We start from the raw sequence: 23,394 nt of genomic DNA on the forward strand, positions 1-23,394 counted from the left end.
GAAAGTTGGAAGACAGAAGGGGAAGGCTTCAGTGCCACCCTCCCATTTTTACATTTCCTTTGAAAAAAAAAATTTTTTTTAAGATTATCACATCTTTGTCATTGTTTTGTTATCTGTTTGTACTCTGTGTATATATGCTGTCTCTGCTTCTTTAGGAGACTGTTTTCATTGCTAAACTTTCTGGAAGGCATTATTTTAAGAATGTGCACACATTATGCTCATGTAGGTAAGCCACCTCACTTCATGCCACTGTTGATACATCCTTTTGTCTGTTTGGTGGTAATAATGAGAAATGGTGGTGAGAACTGGAGAAACAGAATTGAGCTTACACTAGATGCTCAGCAAACATTGGTGGCCTGGGATGGGAACTCACTGGGAAAGGTGGAGTATTGGCAGTCACCCTGCCCACTGTTCTCTGGTTGTAGGCTACACCTCATGCAGGTGGACTCGGTCCAGCGTTGGATGGAGGATCTGAAGCTCATGACCGAGTGTGAGTGCATGTGCGTCTTGCAGGCAAAACCCATCAGCTTGGAGGAAGACACACAAGGTGACCTTATCCTAGCAGGTGGTCCCAGCCCAGGAGATCCACTACAGCTGCTCCTGAAGCGGGGATGGGTCATCAGCACAGAGCTTCGAAGGATCGGGCAGAAGCTAGCCCAGGACCGCTGGGCACGTGTGCACAGCATGAGTGTGCGTCTAACATGCCATGCACGCTCTATGGTCAGCGAGTACAGCACCATCAGCAGGACCTCCTCACAGGAAATGGGCCAGGTCAGCTATGCCAGGAAAGGGCTAGTAGGTACTGGGTGTAGGGGGCCCATCCTGTGTTCTAGAGTCTGAACCTTTCCTAGCTAGTAGTCTCCCCTGTCTTGTAATAAAGTAGAGAAGGCTAGCAAGGACATGTAATGCCTTGTGCAAGGCATTGAGACAGGTATTTCCTTTACACAAACATGTCATTTAACCTGTATGCCCATTGCAAGCAGAAAGAGCTCTAGTACAGGCTGCATGGCTTCAATTATCAGCCTGGATTATGTGACTTTGGCAAGTCACTTACTCCTCTGTATCCTGCTGCTTTTTCTCAGTGAATACAGCAGTATTTAGTCCATGAGGATGACTGAATTATTACATGCAAAGCGGGTCACACAGCCCATTTTATTTGAGAGGATAGACACTCAGAGACTGACTTACTTGCTCAGCATTAAGCAGGAGATTCAGACCCAGCTTTTCTGATTCCAAAATGCATTGGAATCATCCCACAGTCAAAAGTAAACCACTGAATCTCCACCCCCCCCACTCATCATGATTTCTCTCTCTCCTCTTTTTTGATCTTTCACCTTAAACTTCTCTTTCCTTCCCTGTGCAGGCATTGAGTGCCGGTTCATTCTTTGAACCCAACTTAAATGCCCCTTCCTCCCAGGGCTTCCCAGATCTCATAGTATAACTAATTGTATGCTTCCTTTTCTTACTCTCTCAATGCATCTGACCTTGGCCTCTTTGGCTACTCATGTCCCAGGTCACAGTGAATTCTGGTTTTTGTGCCTGCTTCTCCCTTCACTTTTAGGTCCCAGCATGCCCAGCACAGCAGCTGGTCCTGAATGGACTGACACTGGTCTTTTCTGATCACAGGCAGAGAAGCTGCTCATGGAGAAATGTTCTGAGCTCTCAGCAGTCACCCAGAGGTAAGTGCACCCTGGGCTCTCTGCTTGGACAACTGGCCTCCTGGCTCTGGGAGGGACTAGTACCTTCATTGGATGTCAGAAGGTTGTACTAGCTGGTGGTTGGTGGGAGTTTCTTTTTCTGGGCATTCTCAGAACTTTCAAAAGATTATTTTGAAGTCAGTGAAGTGGTACATGTCTCTAATTGCAGAAGCAAGAGGTTTGCTACTAGTCCAGTATGGTTTACCTAATGAATTCCAGGCCAGCAAGGGCTGCATAGTAGAACCAGAAAGTACAATAAAATGATAAAGATTCCCAAGAAAATTTTGTCTCATATTCAGAGCCTAGGGAAAGGGAAAGTTAGAAGAGAGCCTTGGGTGTCAGTGGAAAGTTGTTTAGGGTAAGCTGATAATGGGGAAAGGGTTCCTTAAGGGTAAGAGAGCCCCCTTGGTCTACAAAGTGAAAGCAGATTCCATTTAAGGGGAAAGTTGAACTCACACCTCCACACACATGCCCAGAGACAGAGATGTTCACAGACACGTACTCACTCACCCACAGATACATAAACACCCACTCATAAGATCAAAGAAATCTACCCACAGCCTCTTGCCCCTATATCACACCATAAACATACATGAGCTCACACTCAGATTCATACACACATACACACACCTTTATATGGACACATTCAGTGTGTGTTGACATGTTACTTTGCCCTTCATGTCTCAAACATGAATTTTGGCCTCTGTGGGAAGCCAGAAAGTCTTTCCCTTTTTATGAGCAGATATTCTCATCTCAGGCCATGGAGTGGACATCAATCTATTCCCCTCTACTCTTCCTATCTGGAAACCTTTGAGACAGCTTCTTCTTCTTCTTCTTCTTCTTCTTCTTCTTCTTCTTCTTCTTCTTCTTCTTCTTCTTCTTCTTCTTCTTCTCCTTCTCCTTCTCCTCCTCCTCCTCCTCCTCCTCCTCCTCCTCCTCCTCCTTCTTCTTCTTCTTCATTCCTTCTTCTTCTTTTCCCCCTCTTCCTCCTCTACCTCTTCCTCCTTCTTTTCCATATTGTGGCAGCAATTCTTTTGTTTTTCTTGTTAAAAATAAATTTTAAACTGAGATAGAACCATTTTGTTTTCTTCATTCCTCTCCTCCCTCAATGCCTCTCATGACCCCCACTCTCAACTTAATAGTATCTTTTATTTTGATACATATACACATGTATACATTCATGTATGTACATGTCTGTGCGTGCGTGTGCATGCGTGCATGCACATGCACGCATACACACACACACATATGAATACAACTTTCTGAGCCCATTTTTGTTAGTGGTGTGTATGTGGTTTCAAAGCTGACCACTATGAATTGAACAACCAATAAGCTTACCCCTGGTTGAGGCCAGTTCTCCAATAGTCATTTGATGCCTGTAGTTCCTTGTCTAGAGGTGGCATCCTTCAAACTTCCCCCTTCTATGTTAACATGTCTGTTGGTATTGCTATTGTTTCTATCTTGTTTATGCATGGGCAGAAATTCTTACAAGCTATAGTGAGAGCTAATTAGTTTAATTAGTGGTGCCTCGTGCTCTAACTACCTTCTCCAAAGCTACTGCCCCTCTACCTCAGGCACCTCAGAGACCAGACAGTTGGCCATATTGATAGCCTGCTATCTCAGAGAAGTTTCCACTTTCTAGTGATAGCACTTCCCAATATCAGGGAATGTGATGACTCCAGCCCTTCTATCTATAGCAAAAGACCAGGGAAACAAACCAAGCTGGCAGATTTCATCTCTGATTCTCTTGGGATTATGTCTTCCCTCCATTCTTTCCACACACCATGCCTCGAGTAAGTCCAGGTTTGCCCTAGCCACAGCTGTGGTCCAACCAAGTACCCCTTCTGGCAGCCCACTCTGTGGTTGGTTCTTCCTCCTAGGTGCCTCCAGGTGGAAAATGAGCATGTTCTGAAGTCAATGAAGGCCTGCGTGAGTGAGACCCTGAGCATGCTGGGCCAGCACTTTGGCCAGCTACTGGAGCTGGCTCTGACACGGGAAGTGCAGGTCAGTGTGGAAGGGGGGACAGAGGACAGTGTGGGGTCACCAGAGAGGGAGCACTGAGTGACTCCGCCAGGCTAAGAAAATGCAAAATAACCTTCCTCGGGAAACATCCTCTCCAGACAACCAATGTTCATGCCAGCATCTGTGTGGAGGCTGTCAGGACTCAGCTGGGGTTTCCAGGACATCTAACCCAACTCTATAGTTTCCAGATGTGAGAACTAGAGTTCAGAGAAGAAGGATTTAGCCAAAGTCACACGAGGTGGTGTCAGTGCCTGGTGTATCTTTGGTGCTGATCCCAGTGCCTGGACTCTTTCCTGTTGAGCTGTTATCCACGGCATACAGGGGCCCTTTGGCCCTTCTTATCTTGAAGAACTACCTACAGCCACCTACAGGAGACAGGCCATTTTTTGAAGCCTTGGCCACAGAGAAGACTGTAGAAAGGTCATCTGCTGCTCCTAGGCAGTCTCATGCTTGATTCCAGAGAAAGGGTGTGGTGTACTCTGTAGTCTGGAAGACATATCAGCACCAACCCTCTTCACATCAGAGTGTATGTCGGGTCCCTTAACTTCCTTGCTCTCTACTTCATCTGTGAGATGAAACTTCCTAAAGAATTGAAGTAAGAAGAGGTGAAAGGCAGGTGGAAGGTCTGTGGATTAAATAGTTGTCATTTCCCCCTCCCTGCTTTGGTATTCTAGAAGCCCTCCCAACACAGCAGGCTCCGTAAGGTTTTCATTAGGAAAGCTACTTATGTGTTATTTATAGTTCAGGAATACTGTGCCACATACTTACCATTCTTTCCCACCACCAAATAAAAGCTTCCCATAAATAATAAACGTCCGATTTTCTCCAAAATCAGACTCTCTGATGAGCTCAGAGAACCCTCTCTTCCTTTCCTGTGTATGTCCTGTTTTGCACAGGTTTGGGCTCTTCTGGCCTGATTCTCTGCTAGTCCTACCTTGGGCCATGTTCCTACACCTGTGCTAGTGCGGGTGGCCCTAGGTTCTCTCACCCTCTCAGCCACAGGAAGGTCCTCAAAGAAACCCTCCCTGTCCTTAGATCTGAAATAGATGGAGGATCTCAAGGCTGAGGTGCTCTGGGGCCCTGGCACAGTGGAGCTCTGGGGTAGGCACTCTTAGTGAACCAATTTTAGCAATGATGTGGAGGATCCAGGGTGTTCACTTTAGGGTTCATGCCCCAAACTGAATCATTAAACATGACTGCCCATGTTGGCAAGAGAATCTAGTACATGATGGAGGGAATCGTCTCTCTAACATCACATGTAAATAAGCAGTGAAGCAATGTAAGCAATAAGGGTGATAATAATGTTACTCTATCTTGTCCCTGACTCATCCTGGAATATAATTAAGTCCAGTTCTGGACCTATATTAGTTATTGCCAATAGCTGTGTTGGCAAAATGCCTGGCAAAAAGCATCTCAAGGGGATAAGGACTTATTTTGGCCCATGGTTTAAGAGGAAGGCATGGCAGAATTCACAGGGGTGGGAACATGCTGCTTGGACACCTCCCATCTGAGAAGAGGGGAATAGACTGCAGACAATGCTGATGCTCAGATGACTCCTTCCTTCCCCCTTTTTATTCATCCTGGGTTCCCAGCCCACTGGATTTTCACCCACAATCCTTGTTAAACCTTTCTGAAAACATTCTCACAGGTATGCTTAGAGGTGTACCTCCTGGGTGATTCCAAATCTTGTCAAGTTGATAATGACAATCGTCACATTCACTCAGGGGAAGCTCCAAGAACAAAGGGAGATGCTGAAGATGGAGGAGGTTTTGAATAATACTTGATGAGGCAGGAGATGCTTAATCTAGAAATGGACATTCAAATCCTACAAAGTGGTTTGAAGCCAGAGAGGGAGGTGTACAAGGGTTATTGGATTTAACCCCAGGAAACCCCATATGGAGTAGTGGGGGCTTTCCAGCAATGTGAGGGGCTGCCTTAGGAAAGTTACATCGATAAGGTAGGCTGACAATGACCAGAGAACTGAGGCAACAGATGGAAGTTGGGCTGAATGTCTTATAAGTTCCTCTTCTTTCAATACGCTGTAATTCTATGAATGTGGGCATTATGGGGTGGAGGTAGTAGACTTGTTTTCCTTGCTCTTACAATGTTTTGGATCTGAGTGAATGAATTAACACATGATAGTTGGCGATGCTCTCTAGATTGAATATTATTGACTAGAGATATGCTCTGCCTTAAAAGAAAACAGTAACTTTTATAACAGGGGTACCGTAATTTCATAATTGCATACTGATATCATTTTGACTACTTGGTAAGGACGATGTGGTGGCAGAAGGAGCAGAGAGAAGCCAACTGTCTATGGGTCATCCTTCACCTTCCTGAAGCCATTGTCCTGAATAACAACCACTGCTCCTTAGTAGGTCCTTTTGGGATCATAGCTGGCAATCGGTTTGCTTCTAGGAGGTTCAGAAGCAATTCATAATGTCATAGTCATGAGAGCATGTGCAGATCCCCTGACACTAGGTTCTGAAGTTTGCTTCTGATTCTGCTTACCACTCTCAGATTTTGCTCAGCCATGTTGTCCCAGGTAAAATTGGGCTGCAGTGAGATTAAATAGCAACCCAGAGATAACCCAAGTGCACTAGCCAGAGAAGATATAGCAGTTTCCAGACATTTCTCCCTAGGAGAAAAAGCAAATGGACAACAAACTTCACTTCCACTGTTTGTCCCATACAGGAGGGTTTTCTTCCAGTTTGTTTGCAGGGAGTATATTCATTACTCTTGCTGTGAAAAAATTCCTGTGAAGAGCAACTTCAGGGAAGAAGCTGTTTTGGCTTTAGGTTTGCAGGTTGGTCCATCCTGACATGAGTGAGGTTGCACCTCATCTACAGCCAGGAAGCAGAGAGATAGGTGCCATCTTTATTCATTTTGGGGTCCAAGCCCTTACAATGGTAATGTTCACATTTAAGATGGGTTTTCCTAAATTAGTTGACTAAGTCTAGAAACCACAAGCATGCCCAGGGTGTCTCCTGGGTGATTCTAGAACCTGCCAAGTTGACAATCAATGTCAATCAGTATGGGCAGAGTCTGGTTTCCTCCAAGGCTACAGTCTAGGTTTTCTCTGCAGTGATAGAGTCGGGGTTTTGGGAAACATCTACTTGTGCTGTACCATCCTAAACATAACTGAAGTGCCCAGAAAGTTAGTATCTCAGACAGTGTTATCTTACTACAACACTCCTCTCCAAGAAGATTGAAGTGGGCCAATCTCAGTGCCGAGGGCAGAAATCCCAGGCATCATTTTGTCCTTAGATTCCATTCCCTAAGACATCTAAGGGCCTTAAGTGTACAATACAGTTTTGGATGTGGCCTGAATGGGTGCCAGCCAGAATATGTATCTCAGTTGTCCATAGCCACAAGCATGTGTGAACATATACCTGCTAGGGGAAGAGAGCCAATGCAGATTAATTGTGCTGCTATATTTACCAAATATGGAAGAAAAATGTTCCTGTTCTCACAGAACGGCACTTGGACATTTGCTCCTTCCTGAAAAGTCAGGAATTCACAGTATTTTACATGGATTTGCTTGGCATGCATTTGTTCCCGCCCTCATAATGGAATCTCCTTCAGTTCTTGCTCACTTTGGACAATGTGCTCCGAACTACCTCGGCTGCATTGGCTCTTTCAGGTGACTTGAGCTGGGGAGCTTTGAACCACTTTGGATGCACTGCATTTCTCAGGTTCCCAGGAGACATGCAAGCACATAGCGTTTGAAGTAAATCTATTTCTAGATCTTCATTTTTCATTTGTCTTCTTTCTCAGGAATGCATGTTTTTGTTTTGTTTTGTTTTGCATTCATGTAACCTCCAGAGGGAAGCTATGCTTATCACACATCGCAGACATTCTGTCCTCCAAAAACCTGGGGTGTAGGTGGGAAATCAAGAAAATGAGAAGCCTCCACCCAAGAAAGATAAAGCCATCAGTCCATCATGACTAGATCTATAGGTTTTTGCATATTTGTGTTGAGAGGGGCATTAGAAATAGTGTATTTTCTCCACTGTGGGATTTTCTAAATTCAGATGGAAGGATATGTGATTGGGCGGGGGAAGTTGTGGACATTTCCAGTTATTTTATCTTTTCTATCTATTTTATTCTGGATTAGTGTATTGGTCTTGTATCAGAACAAAAAGAAGATTGGTGGGACATATCAAATCTTAAAAATGGCTGTTTTAATAAGTACACGCATAAATGAAAGCAGTTCCCTTCAGTCATTTTTCATATTCATCTTTAGACTGTGACATTAACTAGAAAGAAAAAATCTCACAGAAGAGCCAAAGACTCTAAATGATGCAGATTATTCTGAATGTAGCTGGCCTGGTTTTTAGATTTTTCACAGATTTGGTGTGCACCTTTTAAAAGAGCAACTAAAGGGTTTTTGTCAAAATATTTTTGAAATATTTATACTAGAAATATAATATCTAATTCTTAAAATTATAAGATTAATTGCTAGCAGCTGAACTAATTCCACTTTCAACATTTGTACTTTTTAATATAACATTCCATCAAAACATGTTTACAATAAAATGTTGGTTTGTAAGATTTGTAGTTATCAAAATTTGTTTCATGTTTACTAATTGTAATGGAGATAACTATGGTATCAATCAACCAGGAAAAACTTGGGTTTATTTGTTTGTTTGTGACACTTGGAACCTTAATGTAAAATAAAGATATATGAAGTAAAATGCCAAAATATCAATGATAGGTACCATAAAGGTGATCAATAATACACTTTAAAATTTAAATTCAATACAGTAAGAAAAAGTTTTGAAAGTACACTGGGGATATAAATTCAATGATGAGAAGTTGTAAAAATGTCAAAGAAATATTTTTCACATACTTTCAAATGGATGATGATGTTAAGTTATTTTGATATTCAAATTACAGTGACTACATCTGGATGACTGATGCAGGGATTTTATTTTTATGTCAATACACATGATCTCTGAGAATTTACATAATACTATGCTGAAAAATTTTAGCTGTCAAGTTAAAAATATGCAAAATTGCAGATAAAAATGTCATTATGTCAGGATGGTTGCTGTCCTCACTTCTCACTGGAATGAATGAACATTCCTTTGGACTTGGGATCCCAGCTGCTACACAGGACTTCTATCTGGTTCCCACTTTTGCTGCATTGAGGAACCCTTTTGGGCAGCTCCCTGGCATGTTTGGGTCATGAGGATGAGCTAGCTCTGGAGCCAGATGCTGCTTGCAGCACCATCTTTTTATATGTTTGGACAGTTCTGGCTTGAATAGTGTTACTTTCAGCTTTACCATTGTTTTTTAGTAGCAGTCTGGATGCCTGGTTCTCTTTCTTCCTGTTCATACACTAACACTTCCAATGAGGCTCTACCAAATTCTGAGCATTCACTCTCATCCTCATACAAGCTTCTTTATGTGGCCTCTGGATCTGGGCAGCTTTTCTCACATATGTGGGTTTCTGGCACACTCTTGTTTGTTGTGTTTTCCATTTTCTTCCAGACTTAGGGACATTTTTTTTTTCTTGAAAGAAATGAAACTACCTAAGTTTTGGTCTTCTGAAAGCTTCTGGTTCTTACATCTTTTTTATAGTTACCTATAGAAAATGGGGCATTTTCAACCAAGAGATATTGCCCCCTGAACAACAGTTAATCCAACTCTGGGTTGTTGATACTTTGTTCAGATTATGTCCAGTGTGTCTAGTCTCTCTGTGCTATCCCTCCAGAGTTATGCGTTGCTCCAGAATGTTCCCTAGGACATGAGCAGTTCCCCTCTCCCATTTCCCAGAACTTTCATCTGGGCATTTATCCATTTTATCATTTGGAGTAGCCATGCTGACCATTTCTCTGTTTCATGACCTTGTTAAAGAATATAAACAAATCCCAATAGTAGTTTTCATTATATTTCATGATCATGAGTATAAATTATTTAGGTGTGGTTTAACTGAATGACTAGTATTTCCTGTCTTTCAAGGGGATACTATCCAGCTGTCAGATGGTTTGATGACCTCCAGTCAGTTTCTGTCATGTGTATGTATGTTGTAAGTCTGTTCTCAGTGGAGAGTGGAGACAGGAATTCTTCAAGAGACTTTTCCAGGCTCCTCAGATATCTTACATACCACTCTAGGGCTCCCAGAGGACTATCCAAAGAAGCCTGGGTAGACTGCTCAAGGCTTCTTATGACCCCATCTTGGGAGTACTGGAACATCACTCCTGCCAGGCACTGGCTTCTATTGGTCAAGAAAGACATCAAAATTCAAAGGAGGGGTGATTAGAATGCAACTTTCTTTGGGAGGAATAGATTGGAGTCTGTAGCTATCTTTAACCCACTATTCCCTGTCAAATATGCCTGATTCTTATATAACTCTTTGGTTCACGTTGTCCAACTACCCACTTTCCATGTAGAGCTTCAGGAAAAGTCTCACAGTATTTTCCTTGATTCTTTTGAGAAATGCCTTTTAGCCAGCATGGTTTCTCTCCCTTTTGATAGATTTCACTGGCTCTTTCTGACTGAGACACGACTGAAAGATACTGCACTTTCTAGCACCTTGTTTAGAGCTGGTAGACTTCATGAATGCTTGCTCCTCCAGGCCCTCTTCTCCTGGTCTTAAAGACATTGTAGTTAGTTTTGTTTTTTCATGTCTATGTGCTCTGTCTTTTAAGAAAGTATTTGTCACTCACCATGCTAAGCCTATCTTGTTTTATTTTGTCTCTAATCTTTGACCTTTATTATGATCTAGAGTGAAGTATCGTTTGGGAATGTCTCATTGGTTTCCTATACAACAAAAATCACACCAAACAACGCCCCTCAAAATTACCTTTTAGAGATATGTGTATCAGTTGCCAAGATTGATAGGCTGGTAATATAGGGAGGACACTGATTATGGTGTGGAAAGCTGTTTCAAGTCTGATGAATAAGGAATTGAGTAGGAGGAGACTTAGGGAATGAACACAAGACATCAGTTGGAGAGACTTCCACACTACAAACATGCTGAGCTAATTTACCTGCAAGTAATTCAGGGTGGCTTTGCAAGAGCATGATGGGAGACCCTGGGATTAGCAAAGGACTTTGGGTTGGCTTTGCCTCTTGTTGTAGAAGCCCTGGTGACTATTAGTTGCTGACAGAGGCCAGGATACAGTAAGTATTGGTGGAATCGAAAGACATTCTTGCTTTGGCTTCTGGCCTTTCCAGTCTAAGTGAGGTCATGTGTGTATTAGCAATGGGATTGTTAACCTTCAAAATACAAATAGAGAGTATGTATTACTTTTGTTTGTGGTTATGACAAAATACTTGACAATGGCAATTTTTAAAAGGGAGTGTTTACTGTTGAAAGAGGAATGCAGTCCATCATGACAGAGAAGGCATAGCAGTAGGAACATGAGGCATCTGTCACAGTATGTCCTTAGTCAGAAAACAGAGATGAGTGCTGATACACACAGCTCACTTGCTTAGTTTTATTCATTCTGGGCCCCTAGCTCATGGGCAGGTGCCACCCTTCTCTCCTAAGTTAAACTTTTCTAGATGTACCCAGAGGTGTGTTTCCACAGTGATGTGAAATCCGGTCATGCTGCCCACAAGGATTAGCTATCACCCTGGGGATGAAGTCCAGCTCCCGTGGACCTGTGTTTGATTTTGGTCAGTTGTGTGTACTTCAGGTTCCTCAGATGTGAAATGAGTGTCAAATTAAAGGCTGACATTGTAATATCCAGAGCTTTGTGGAGTCCTCAGGAGACTTTGATTTGTTTTTCCACATTTATGCTGTGGGAAAGTATGCTTACAACTTTTCTTTGTCCCTGAGATATATCTGGGGTATAATTACTGTATATCTGTATATAGACATCAATGTGAAATTATTCTTAGACATAAATGGTTTAATATTAGCAGTTGATTGCAGAAGACATTGGGCTTGAATTGTTTAATTTAATGCTAATTTGCTTCAAGTGCAAACACTCATCAGGAACATTAGGTAATTATCATTTAGGTACAGGACCCCAATATTGAAATCTTCATTTCCATTTGAGTGTGTATCGCATGTGTAGCTACTCATGGCAACAGTGGGGAAGGAACTGAACATGCATGTTCATTACTGAGATGTGTACTGACAAATTTTGGTTATTAATGCTATCTTTTGTTGAATCTTTTATATGAGGTGCCTATCAAATTTTAGAGAATAATTTTTTTAGTGTAGTTTGCTTAAATACTTAATCTATGGCTGGTCCATGTTGAGGATTGATATGGTGTGTGAAGAATTCTATGATGTGGTAATATTTTGTTTGTGATCCAATGAATAAAAGCTTGCCTGAAGATCAGAATGCAAAGCTAGTCACACTAGTTAGCCAGAGAGGCCAGTGGTGGTACACACCTTTAATCCCAGTACTCAGGAAACAGAGGCAGATGGGTCTCTGTTAGTTCAAGGCCACCCTGAGCTATATGAAATTTATCTAGTCTAAAAGAGAAACTGAGCTCACACAAAAGTGATCCCAGCACTTGGAGTGACATGCCTTTAATTCCACCACTAAGGAGGTGGAGACAGGAGTGATATGGCTGGGCTGAGAGAGGAATTCAAGGCAAAAGAAGAAAAGAGAGGTGTAGTCTGAGGAATAGTGCAGTCTAAGGAACAGTTCAGTGTAAGCAGTTTGAAGATTCAATCTAAGGGCAGGATTGTTCTTTTGGTCTAAGCATTGATAGAGGTGAGAACTCTCTAGTGGCTGGCCAATTTGCTCCTCTGATCTTCAGCATTAACCCCAATCTCTGATTCAGAGTTTTTATTATTAAGAACAATTAGAATCCATGCTACACTGTAACTCTGAATAAAGAAGAAACAAAAGAGAGATGCCCAAATCCTTTCATTTTAATCAATTTATAAGTGGTGAAACAAAGTTCTAAGGCATTTGTCTCATTTGCCCAAGACCACAACATGATGACTTCTAACAATGCTTTACTTCACTATGGTAGGCACTTTCAGAAGTTCTCTGTTCATATTGGCAAGTTCATCCTCAGTGTGAGAGATAGAAGCCATTTATTCCATCATTGTACAGACGGGGAAACTGGGGCAAAGAAAGGCTGTAGCAAATCATCCTTTCTAGGGCACAGTGCCAGAAGTGGCAGAGCCAGGATTGGAACTCAGGAATTTTAGTTTCATAATCTGCTTTTAGCAAAAATGCATTTTTGATTAGAATAGAGAGCTAAAGTGAAGCTGATACTGGAGCCTGGGTCCCTTCCTTCCTTTGAGAGTCCTTTCTACAACACCAGGCTTATTTAAAACACATAGCCTCTTAGTATTTAAAAAATGAGTAGTGCCAGGGTTGCAGTACATGCCTATATTCTCAGCACTCAGAGACAGAGGTAGGAGGATTGAATTATAGATTCAAGGGTGGACTGGGTTGTATGAGACTATTTCAAGACAAAACAAAAAAGAACTGGGGAGAGGGTTCTACCTGTAAACTAATTACTGTACAAGAACAAAGACCTAAATTCAATCTTCTAGATCCACCCTTGTTAAAGAAGCTGGTGCAGTAGTGTGTGTCTGTTATTCTAGAACTGGAGAGGAAGATAGAAAGACACTTCGAGTTCATTGAATTGGTGAGCTCTGGATTCAGTCAGAGATCTTGTATCAAAATATTGGATAAAGAGATAGACACACATATGCACATTCATGCCTACATACATACATGCACACAGGCACATATACATCAAATGTACACACACATGCAAGCACACCTAGTGCACACAGGCATACACACATGCTCACACACATATATGCACACATATGCATAGGTACACACAGAGAACCACTAAAAGGATACCTGGGATTTGTACCCATATTTTTCAGATTTTTGTCTTCTCATAGGAGGCCCAGGAAGGCAGGTCTCCATATCCACATTTCCCCGGGAAAGCTTGAACAACTGCATTCATTAGTAGATAAGAATAGCTGGTAATCAATAATAGTCACACGTGCCAAAGCTAATGGCTGACTATGAAGTGATTTCAATTTATAAGGCTTTTCTCCTCCAGAAATTAGCTAAACTCTTCTAGGAATAATCTTCATATCTTATTTGTTAATGGCTTCCTTGGCTCTTCCTTAATATTTTGTTCCTATATCCAACCCTCTCCACACACACTGGAGTGTTTCATCTTTGATCAGTAAAGCATTCATTTCTCATGGAGTCACCTAACTGTCAGTATAATTCTGTCACTCTCCATCATGGTTATATTCCCAAAATAAATATCCCCAGGCAGTGTGATGCTGTTGGGGTATACTTGTGTCAGCCCTTGAACCCATCAGAGCTGGGGTTCATTCTTGTCTAACAGCCACACAAAAATGAGGGATTCTTTGGCTGTAGCTATGGTCACTCCTTTGCTGTCACAACTGATGGATGTTTATTTCATCTGTGGTTTCTGTTCTCAGTGTGAACTTATAGCACAACCAAGTGCTATTTGCTGAGGCTTTCAGTGAACTAGGACAGCTCACTGGATCCTCAGCCATCATTGGTTTGAAACAATTGCCCATCTCTGCATCTTTTCCATGGAGCTCACCACTAGTGTCTTATTGCTCCCATAAGTAGATGGTACAGGGCTCCAGATCCCCAGAGGCTATTGGAAGTCTGGGCCTACTTCCACTGCTATCCCGGAACAGAGGGCAGGTGGAATTTAACCAGTTGACTTTTCTCTCTTCCTAGGCACTTGTGAGGAAAATCAATACCTCAGACAATATCTACATCATGGAGTCTACCACAGGGAACCTGTTCAGCCTGACCCAGGAGGGGGCTCCTTTGTGCCGCATCATAGCCAAGGTGAATTTCATGGTTGGGGACCAGAGAGCAGGTCTGGGAAATGTAGGAGGAAGATCTGCTTGTTTGATAGGTGGGAAAAGCTGGCTCATATTTGTCCTGGCCACCTCATTAACTTGCCATGTGACTTTGAAAGTTACTTTTCTTGATGTTGCCTAGGCCCCATTATTTCATTTCCCACTTGACACAAAAAGATATAGTACTTAAGGCTCCTTAAAAGAACATAACTTACGAAAAACATATTAAAGTAGGACTTCTTAGAATGGCTTACACAGTGCAGTCTGCTTATACAGTGGCTGTCCTCACACTGGAGAAACTGAGAACCAATAGCTGCTCAGGCCTGGGGGATTCTTGGAGAGCCATTGGCTTCACTCCATGTTGAAGGCCAAAAATGCTGGTTTCTAGTGTCATTAGAAGATGTGGTAGAAGTGACAGCAACTCCTAAGGAGATGAGCTTGTGAACAGAGTGAATGAACTTGCAAACAGTGTAGATGAACTTGCCAGCAAGATATAAATGCAAGTACTCAAAAAAGGTAAAGTTTTCTCCTACGACTTCCTGATAGTCAGACCACTGCTAGTGGCTACTATCCATATTTCAGGTGAGTCTTCCCACTTCAGTTAGCCTAGTTAAGATGATCCCTCACAGCTATGTCAGCCAAGTTGACAGCCAAGGTTAAGCATTGCAGATATGTTCGCAGAACTTCTGCTGTCTCTCTAACCAGGCACCTGTCATAAATGTCAACCCTTCTTTGCCATTCCACAATCTCTTCCTGACAATGTGGTGCTACTGGTGTAATGGTACAAAGACCATCTGGCATATAGCAACAATGCCATAAATAAACAAATCCATAAACATTGATTTTTATAGGATGCCTTTTCACCATGGAAGAAAAATGTAGTGTCTTAAACAGGTCAAAGAAAAGTTTTAAAATATAGCCTTACTTGTCTGTAACTGAGCTCCATTCTCATCCCTTAATAGCTCTCATGATAACTCCTAATTAGTAGCAGTGTTGTCAGAAGAAATAAGATGAATGTGTCTGTAAACATGAACTTCATCTTGTCAGACACATGTGTTCTTCAGGAATATGTCTGAATATCCCCCCTCTAAGCTTCTTGGTTGGACCTTCAAATGCTGATAACCACTCCAGCACTTTGTAGGAGAAGGAGGAAATAAAAACAGACCACTATGTAAATCACTAATTTCCTGATTGACTAACCTTGACGGTGTCTCTAGGACCAAAGTGAGGCTTGTTGTTTTCTTCCCTTTTCATGGGAGAAGTGATGTCACTATAGAACTAGTGGAGCTTGGTGTCAGTCTTAGGAGAAGGATCCAGGTATGTGGTCCCCAATCCCATCTATATCACAATCCTTCAGAGAGTTTGAAAACACCAGATACTTTTATGTCACCATGAAGTTACTGCAATTCTGGGCTATGCTTGGGATTCTTCATTTCCGTGTGTTATTTGGGGGGCAAACAAGTTATGCAAGACATGAACAAGAGTGACAATGTCAACTATGGCCATTAAACGCAATTCACTTATTCCCCGAACAGAGCTGACAAACCTTTACTCCAATGTCATTTCTTCAAGAGCTTTGGTCAGTGACTGCAATTTTTCATCCCCCATCATTAGCTATTAGTGTTTTCAGAAGAAATAGGAAGATTTCAGAAGAAACATGAACTTCATCTTGTCAGATATGTGTGTTCTTAAGGGGTCTGTCTGACTTTGGATAAGTTCCTCAGGACATAAACTCTATTATAAATGGGCCCACTACATGGGGTAATAAATGGGCAGTTCAGATTTAGAACCAAGAGCCCTGGTTCCAAGTTCATGGCCCAAAACCTACCATGGTGATTCATGCTTCAAGCCTTAGGCCCAAGTGTGACTCAGAATCACAGCAGAGTTTTAAATAATTTCTAATTGGTCTGGAATGGTAGATAGGTTTGTTTTCCAGGTGATTTCTAATCTCTTGAAAACTACTACTCTCTTTCAGAGTCATTAGTTGAAATTGTACTTGAATGAATATGGCAGTACTGGGGAAAAGGAGATAAGAAGAGCACTGGGGCTGTCTCTCCCAAAGATTCTGACTCCATCATTCAACTTAGTGGAGAGTCTTGACCTGCAGAGGTCGCATGGTACTGTACAGAGCAAAGACAATTTTCAACTTTTCAGCTATGGAGATTAAATTCCCACAGACTCAAATGAATTTCTTTTGGAACAAAACATTTTTTTCCCTTTTAAAAAAAAAGTAGCAAACCTTGGCTGGCCCAGGTTTTCAAACCCCCCTTTGTGTGCTGCTGGTGTAGGCAACACTTACTACTGCCTCCCCCATGTGTCTTTTTCATGAAAACAGAGAGTAGACATGAGTTTGAGTGTAAGCCAAGGGTAGTACTTAACTTCCTGCTAGTTAGTCTCCGAAGAGGTCTGGGAGCCACCCTGGCTTAATATTGATTCCAAACATGTCCAGTGGGAGGGAGTAAGCCGGGAAGAAAGGCCTGTGCAAAGGTCACGGGCAGTTCTCATACCAGCCCTCCTGTTAGCCCATGGCATGAGGCTAGCCAGGTCTGGTGCCATCAACCCTACCTCTGTGAAATGTGGGATTTTAAGAGATTTCCTTAATCTACCACAGTGTCTGGCCTTCCTGGCGGGAAGGTAAGCCTGCAGTACTCATTTTGTCAAACTCCAGTCTGAACAGCCATGGTGAGCTGTTTTCCTCATTTGATCACTGCTTCCTCCATTTCCTTCTCTCTCCCACTCTCTCCCCTGCTACCCACACAACTCCAGGCTCCAAGTGTAGCCTGGGCTCTTCACAGTCTTGACTAGAAGTTTCACATATTTGTCATGACACTTTGAGCAATACCCAATGATAGACTCTCTAAGGGAAGCCATGTACCTTGTTGAATATTAGTGACAAAAACAATAAAAATTACTGTGTTCTTGTTTTTCCTCATGTGCCAGGCCCTAGACTGGTACTTTGGGCATCACTATGATGTTTAGTCCATACACATTTTCTGAGATGAGTGTCAGTGCTCAGTCACACATAAGAACTCCAGGACACATAGTACCCGGCCCAGCACTTGCTTGAAAAGCTTTTCTTACCTCTGGATCCCATGTTCTCTTAATTTCTGCAACTTAGAATCCCTCCCTGACAGGGCCAAGTCCCTGCTCCAACAACTCCATCTCTGTCTCAATCACCATTTCTTCTTTCTTGGCTTCTGGTTCATTGCACATTGAATGATTAACTTTCCCTGTGTATGAGGCTGGTGAAAGTCAGGACTTGAAGGCATTGGTGGGAGTTGAAGAGACATAGAGCCTGAGTTTCCTAAAGCTGGAAATGGTCACTGCGGTGATGATGATGATGATAGACAGATAGCTAGACAGATGGATAGACGATAAATAGAGTAGCATCCATATTAAAACCAAAACAATATAGTATTCCTACAGTACTTACTATGTGCCTGATAATGTTCTGAGTGCTGGTTTAAACCTTCCCAAACCCTGTGCAGAAGTCAAAGTCCACTCCATCTGCACTAGACTGCTCTTTAAAGATGACATGCCCTTGGCTGTTCTCAACTCTCTCCCAACAATGTTGCTTCTCTTCTCCCTTTTACTTTCCTTCTTTCCTTTTCTTTTTCTTCTCCCTACTGTCCTACTCCATGTGCCTCCATATCTTTAATTAGTGACCAAAGAACTATATTGTACTTTCCACTTGGTATTGCAAATTGATGGACCAGCCATACTCAGGTGTGTTAAGAATTATAGTTGCTACCTTATTTGTGTATATATGTATATTATGTGGTGTATGTGTCGCATGTGTATAGGCCCACATGTGTGTGTAGCTACACATGTAGGTACATCAATTTGAATGCCTGTGGCCTGTTTGCCTTGATTGCTCTCCACCTTGTGCATGGACCTCACTGACTTGGTTAATCTAGCTAGCCTGCTTGTTCTGGGACTCCATTGCCTCTACTTCCTATGTGCTGGAATCATAGGAGGATTACCAAGCCTACCTGGCATTTACCTGGGTGCTTGGGATCTGAACACTTGTCCGTACAGTTGTGCACCAACTGCTTTACCCACTGATCCATCTCCTCAGACCCCATAATTCACATTTTTAAAGGGAAGAAGCAGGTTCTCAGTGAGTCAGGTCTTGTCTTATGTTGTGCCCGTTCATGTAGAGCTGGAATTTTAACCAGGTCTTCTGATGCTGCCAGTCTTCACATCAATCTGTGTTTGGTCCCTGGAATGAATTAGACTGAGGGTAGAAACAGGGAGAGGATGCAGTGATGTATTCTATCTTTTCAATCTAAAAGATAGCAAAATGTGTTACAGTAGCAGGAGTACCACATGGGAGTTCAGTGCTGACAACATCCTACCTCAGACACTCAGTAAAGAACTCAACACTGGGATCTGTGTGAGAAATTCCCCCAGTGGTCTTCCTCATGACCCCTACAGAGCCCACTGTGATCTCTGGGTCAGCTGCTCCTAGTTGAGAGCAAGGCAGTCTGTTTGAGGTCTGTCCTCTGAGTATATATGAATCCAGACACCCATGAATGAGCCCATTCCTCTTATATTGATGGTAGCAGCCCTCTCCCCTCCCCAAGCAGAGCACACTATGCTGTGTCACAGTCACCCCAGCTCCTCTGTGATTCCTTCCATCACCAGCCTACACACCCGGGAGTGGCCCCTGCCAGCATTATGACAGCTCATCCCAAGCTGTCTGAATAATTCATACTGTTATGCATCTGGGCTGAGAGCCCAGAGCTCTCTGTAAAATTAAACAAGCCCCAGCCAACAGCGTGATCTGCTAGCTCAGTCAATCCCAGTGTTACCCCAGGATAAGTGCTGCCTTAACTCCTGGTGGGGGCTCTAGGGTGGTCAGTGAGATAATCTGTCTAAACTCCCTGGTAGCTCTCTTTCCTGCTTCTCTTTTTCACATGCCCTGGGCCTTGACACACACGAGGGGACAATGCCACCTTCTAATGAGAAAGCCTTCCATAGCCTAACTCTCACCGCACTGTTCAGAGAGCTAGCACCAGGTTCTTCAACAGCTCAGCTGCTGTTCCTGCTAAATAGTTACATAGCATTTTAGCCCAAACTAACCAGACATGGAGCTAGGATTGAGACCCAAATCCCCTTAGCAGGGATCTAGGACTTTCTTCTTTTTATAATTGAAAATGCTAAGGAGGATATTTTTCACAGACTTGAGGAAAAACATAGTGAGGACCCAATGCAAATGTAGAACTCAGATTTGCTGGCCTCAATGCTTTTGAGCCAAAGGAGGCTCAATTGATAAATATAATAAAATGATATCCATACAACTTAAATGACTAAATATTGATACATCCAGCCTGGTACATGGTAACGTCCTAATATCCTTGTGGTGTATTATTAAAAATCTGACAGAGGATAGTATTTTGCTGAACTCATCTTCCTATAGCATTTTGCTTGATTCTGGGAACAGGTGCCAGGACAGTTAGACTTGGGAGTGATGGGTAAGGTTACTTGAAGAAACCATCCTGAATGAGGTAACCCAGTCACAAAAAGAGGAACATAGTATGTACTCACTCATATATGGCTTTTAGACCTAGAGCAAGGGATCACCAGCCTATAATTCACACCATCAGAGGAATACAAGGTGTATTCTAAGAGATTCATATAAGGTCCCTCACAGAAGGGAGAAGGGACAAGTCCCCCAGAGCACAAGGAAAGTGGGGGGGGGCAGTGACTGGAGAGAGAAGTAGGAGAAAGAGAGGGGGAGGAGAGGAAAACACGTGCGACTAGGAAGATTGAATCCGGGTAGGAATAGAAGACAGGAGAAAGAGACAGACAGACAGACACACACACACACACACACACACACACACACACACACACACACACAGAGAGAGAGAGAGAGAGAGAGAGAGAGAGAGAGAGAGAGAGAGAGAATGAGAGAGAGAGAACATAAAAGAGGGAGCCAGTATTGGTTTGAAGAGAAAACTGAACCTAAAGAAAGGTCTAGAGACCTACAAGACTGCTGCCAACTAAAAATTTGAGCAACCATGGAAAGGTTACCATAAATGTCCTTCCCGGATAGTGAGATCAACAACTAACTTATCCATGGAGCCCTCATCTAATACCTGTTGGAAACAGAAGCAAACACCCATACCTAAATACTGAGTTGAACTAGAATCCAAATGCAGATGGAGAGGACAAGACCAGATTGTAAAAACACATAGAGACAGCTGACCTGAACAAGGAGGAGCTATGGGCCCCCAGACTGATAGCTGGGAATCCAGCATGGGACCGACTCAGGCCCCCCTGAATATGGGTCTCAGCCAGAAGGACTAAGAAGTCTAAGGGACCTCAGTCAGTGGAACCAGGATGTATCCCTGATTCACAAAAGGACCTTGCGAACACATCCCCCCCCCCTGGAGGGATAACTGCCTTTACCTAGAGACAGGAGAGAAGTCCTAGTCCCTACTTCAAATGACCTGATAGATCTACATGACCTCACCTGGATGGCATTGCCCTACATGTGGAATTGAGGTGGGGGAGGGGAGGGGAGGATGGTCAGGGTGCATGTGAGGGTGCAGAGAGGGTAAAAAGGGAGGGAGGGAGACGGAACTGACTGTCCTGAGGACTTAGATCCCCTAAATCCCTTGCTTACTCAATGCCACCTCTATATACATTCCAGCCCTTGGAAAAGGGAATAAAGGGGAAGGAGGCAAAGCAGGATGGGGGGTGGCACATACCAACTTTTGCTCTGAATTCACTAGGCATTGTTGCTGTTGGTCTGTAAGTACTGTGGTGTGTCCCCTGTGTGGTCTGTGAGTGTTTCACTTGGAACACTGAAGGACTGCAGTGATGATTAAAGAATACTTCTTGTGCCCAGATTCCACTGGGGGTGCACACTCTTTTGGGCAGTCTTCATGAGATAAGAGAAGGAAAACCCCATTAGCAGTGCCTACCAAGGACAAAGGACTCACACGCAAGAGCTGCATGAGTGTCTTGAAAGTGGTTGTCTCCCTCTACAAATCCACGCAAGGTTGACATGGATTTAGGGGGAATTGTCTTCCCCATCTGGCCTTTAGTAGTTTTATTTTCCCCAGAATACAGTGAGAATGAATAATAGACCTGATATAAACATTCTTGGTGCCTGCCTTCTGTGGCATGGGAAAGAGCAAGGTGAAGCATGGCAGCAGATGGAGTGAGGACAGGCACTGAATTCTAGACCCAGTTGCTTTATCTACTTTCACAGTCTACAGGACCTCTTCTAGTGATGTCAGAGCTGCTCTTCTGGGAGCTGAGCAGAAGGGTCTGGATCTTCAACCCTACCAAAATGTCTGTTGCTGGTCCCCAAACCCCAGAAGCATCTGGGGAATCCTACTTCCCACTGGGGCTATTGGGGATCAGAACTTCATTGTCTAAGTGTGTGTGAGAAGTACACCAAAACATGTCTGCTGAATGAGGGCTACCAGCTACTGTTGAGTCAATCCAAGGAAGATCTCAAGGTAAGTTCACGTGATATTCTCTTCTCTGCAGGAAGGTGGAGTTGTAGCCCTCTTCAAGGTCTGCCGGCAGGACAGCTTCCGGTGCATGTACCCTCAGGCTCTCCGCACACTCGCCTCTATCTGCTGTGTAGAAGAGGGTGTCCATCAGCTGGAGAAGGTAAAGGCAGTGGTCTCAGTGGGCCGATGTCTCTGAGCCAGCTGGCATTGGGAGCCTGGTGGTGGCATTTGGTTCTCCTTATGTAACAAGTCCACCCTAAGCCCCTTCTTCTGCCAGGACCTTTTCAGATGGAACTGTTAGGTATATTGACTGTGGGGTTTGATGAAACAAAGGGAAAAGGAACCCTGGGATCTCACCAGGAATGACAGATCTAAAGGGACACTAAGCATTTTCAGGCTAGGGTGACAGATCAAGAGAGTCTAGTGTGTGAGACAAGTTCCTGGTAGGAAAGCCAGCAGAGACTGGTTTGAAAGTTTGGGCCTATCAGTCCTTTCATGGCAGAAAGTCAGAGGAAGTGGATTAAGATCACTGACAGATGAAAGTGGCAAGAACAAGATGCCATTGGGTATTGTGCCAGTCAATTTTCCATCCTTGTGACAAAACACCTGAGATGATTAGCTTAAAGGAAACAGGTTTAATTTGGTTCTTAGTTTCAATCCAAGGTTGATGAGATCCGTTCATTACACTGGGCTTGGGGTAAGGCAATGCATCATAATGGTAGAGGAGAAGGTTAAGATGTATTATGTATTGTGTTATGGCAGCCACCATGAAGAGAGAAGGAATGGAGGGGGGACTTTTTGCTTCTGTTTTTATTTCCTCTGGGTGTTGGCCCATGGGATGGCATTACCCACATTCCAGTCTTCTCTACCAGTTCCCTATACCAGCCATCTCTGGAAACTCCCTTACAGGTACACCAAGAGGTATGCTTTACTAACTTCCTAGATGTCACCCTACCAATCGAATTGGCAATCAATATTAACCATCACAGGGCTTAGGGAGGCTCCATTTCATGAAGACCTATACAGCTTGGGTAGGAGAACTGAACCAGTCCAAGGGCTTGCTGGACCAATGTATCACAGGTAAGTGTGGGGTCAAATAAAGAATTTGGTGCTTTGGAGGCACCAAGAGCTTCTGTGTCAGCCTAACCTGGGGCAATATATCTAACCTCAGATACTAGCCTGGAGGGTTGGGGAGGCTAGATTGATATTTGGAGTTTTCCCAACTTAATTTAAAGGAAGTGTGATGAACATTCTTGTGGCTTAAAGTGCAGCGTGTCTCAGGAAAGCTGTGGTGACTGTGTGTTTCGGGTGCTCTGGATCCATCCGGAGAGTTTGTCTGGAGGAAGAACAGCTCTCCTTCCTTCACACTTATGTCCCAAGCCTGAGCCCATCCACCAGG

General features: G+C 43.3%; 1 protein-coding gene across 1 annotated transcript in view; it reads left to right on the forward strand.

Moving 5' to 3' along the window:
* The first annotated feature begins 285 nt into the window (after positions 1 to 285).
* Positions 286 to 23,394, forward strand: part of Insc (INSC spindle orientation adaptor protein) — a 58,917-nt gene continuing 35,808 nt past the window's right edge. Inside the window, exons 1-5 of the mRNA XM_051191998.1 lie at positions 286 to 771; positions 1,627 to 1,679; positions 3,578 to 3,701; positions 14,393 to 14,506; positions 22,030 to 22,155. Coding sequence (XP_051047955.1) covers positions 286 to 771; positions 1,627 to 1,679; positions 3,578 to 3,701; positions 14,393 to 14,506; positions 22,030 to 22,155 — 903 coding nt within the window. The remainder of the gene's footprint in view (positions 772 to 1,626; positions 1,680 to 3,577; positions 3,702 to 14,392; positions 14,507 to 22,029; positions 22,156 to 23,394) is intronic.

This window comes from Phodopus roborovskii, unplaced genomic scaffold (genome assembly GCF_943737965.1).
Source record: "Phodopus roborovskii unplaced genomic scaffold, PHOROB, whole genome shotgun sequence".
Taxonomy (NCBI): domain Eukaryota; kingdom Metazoa; phylum Chordata; class Mammalia; order Rodentia; family Cricetidae; genus Phodopus; species Phodopus roborovskii.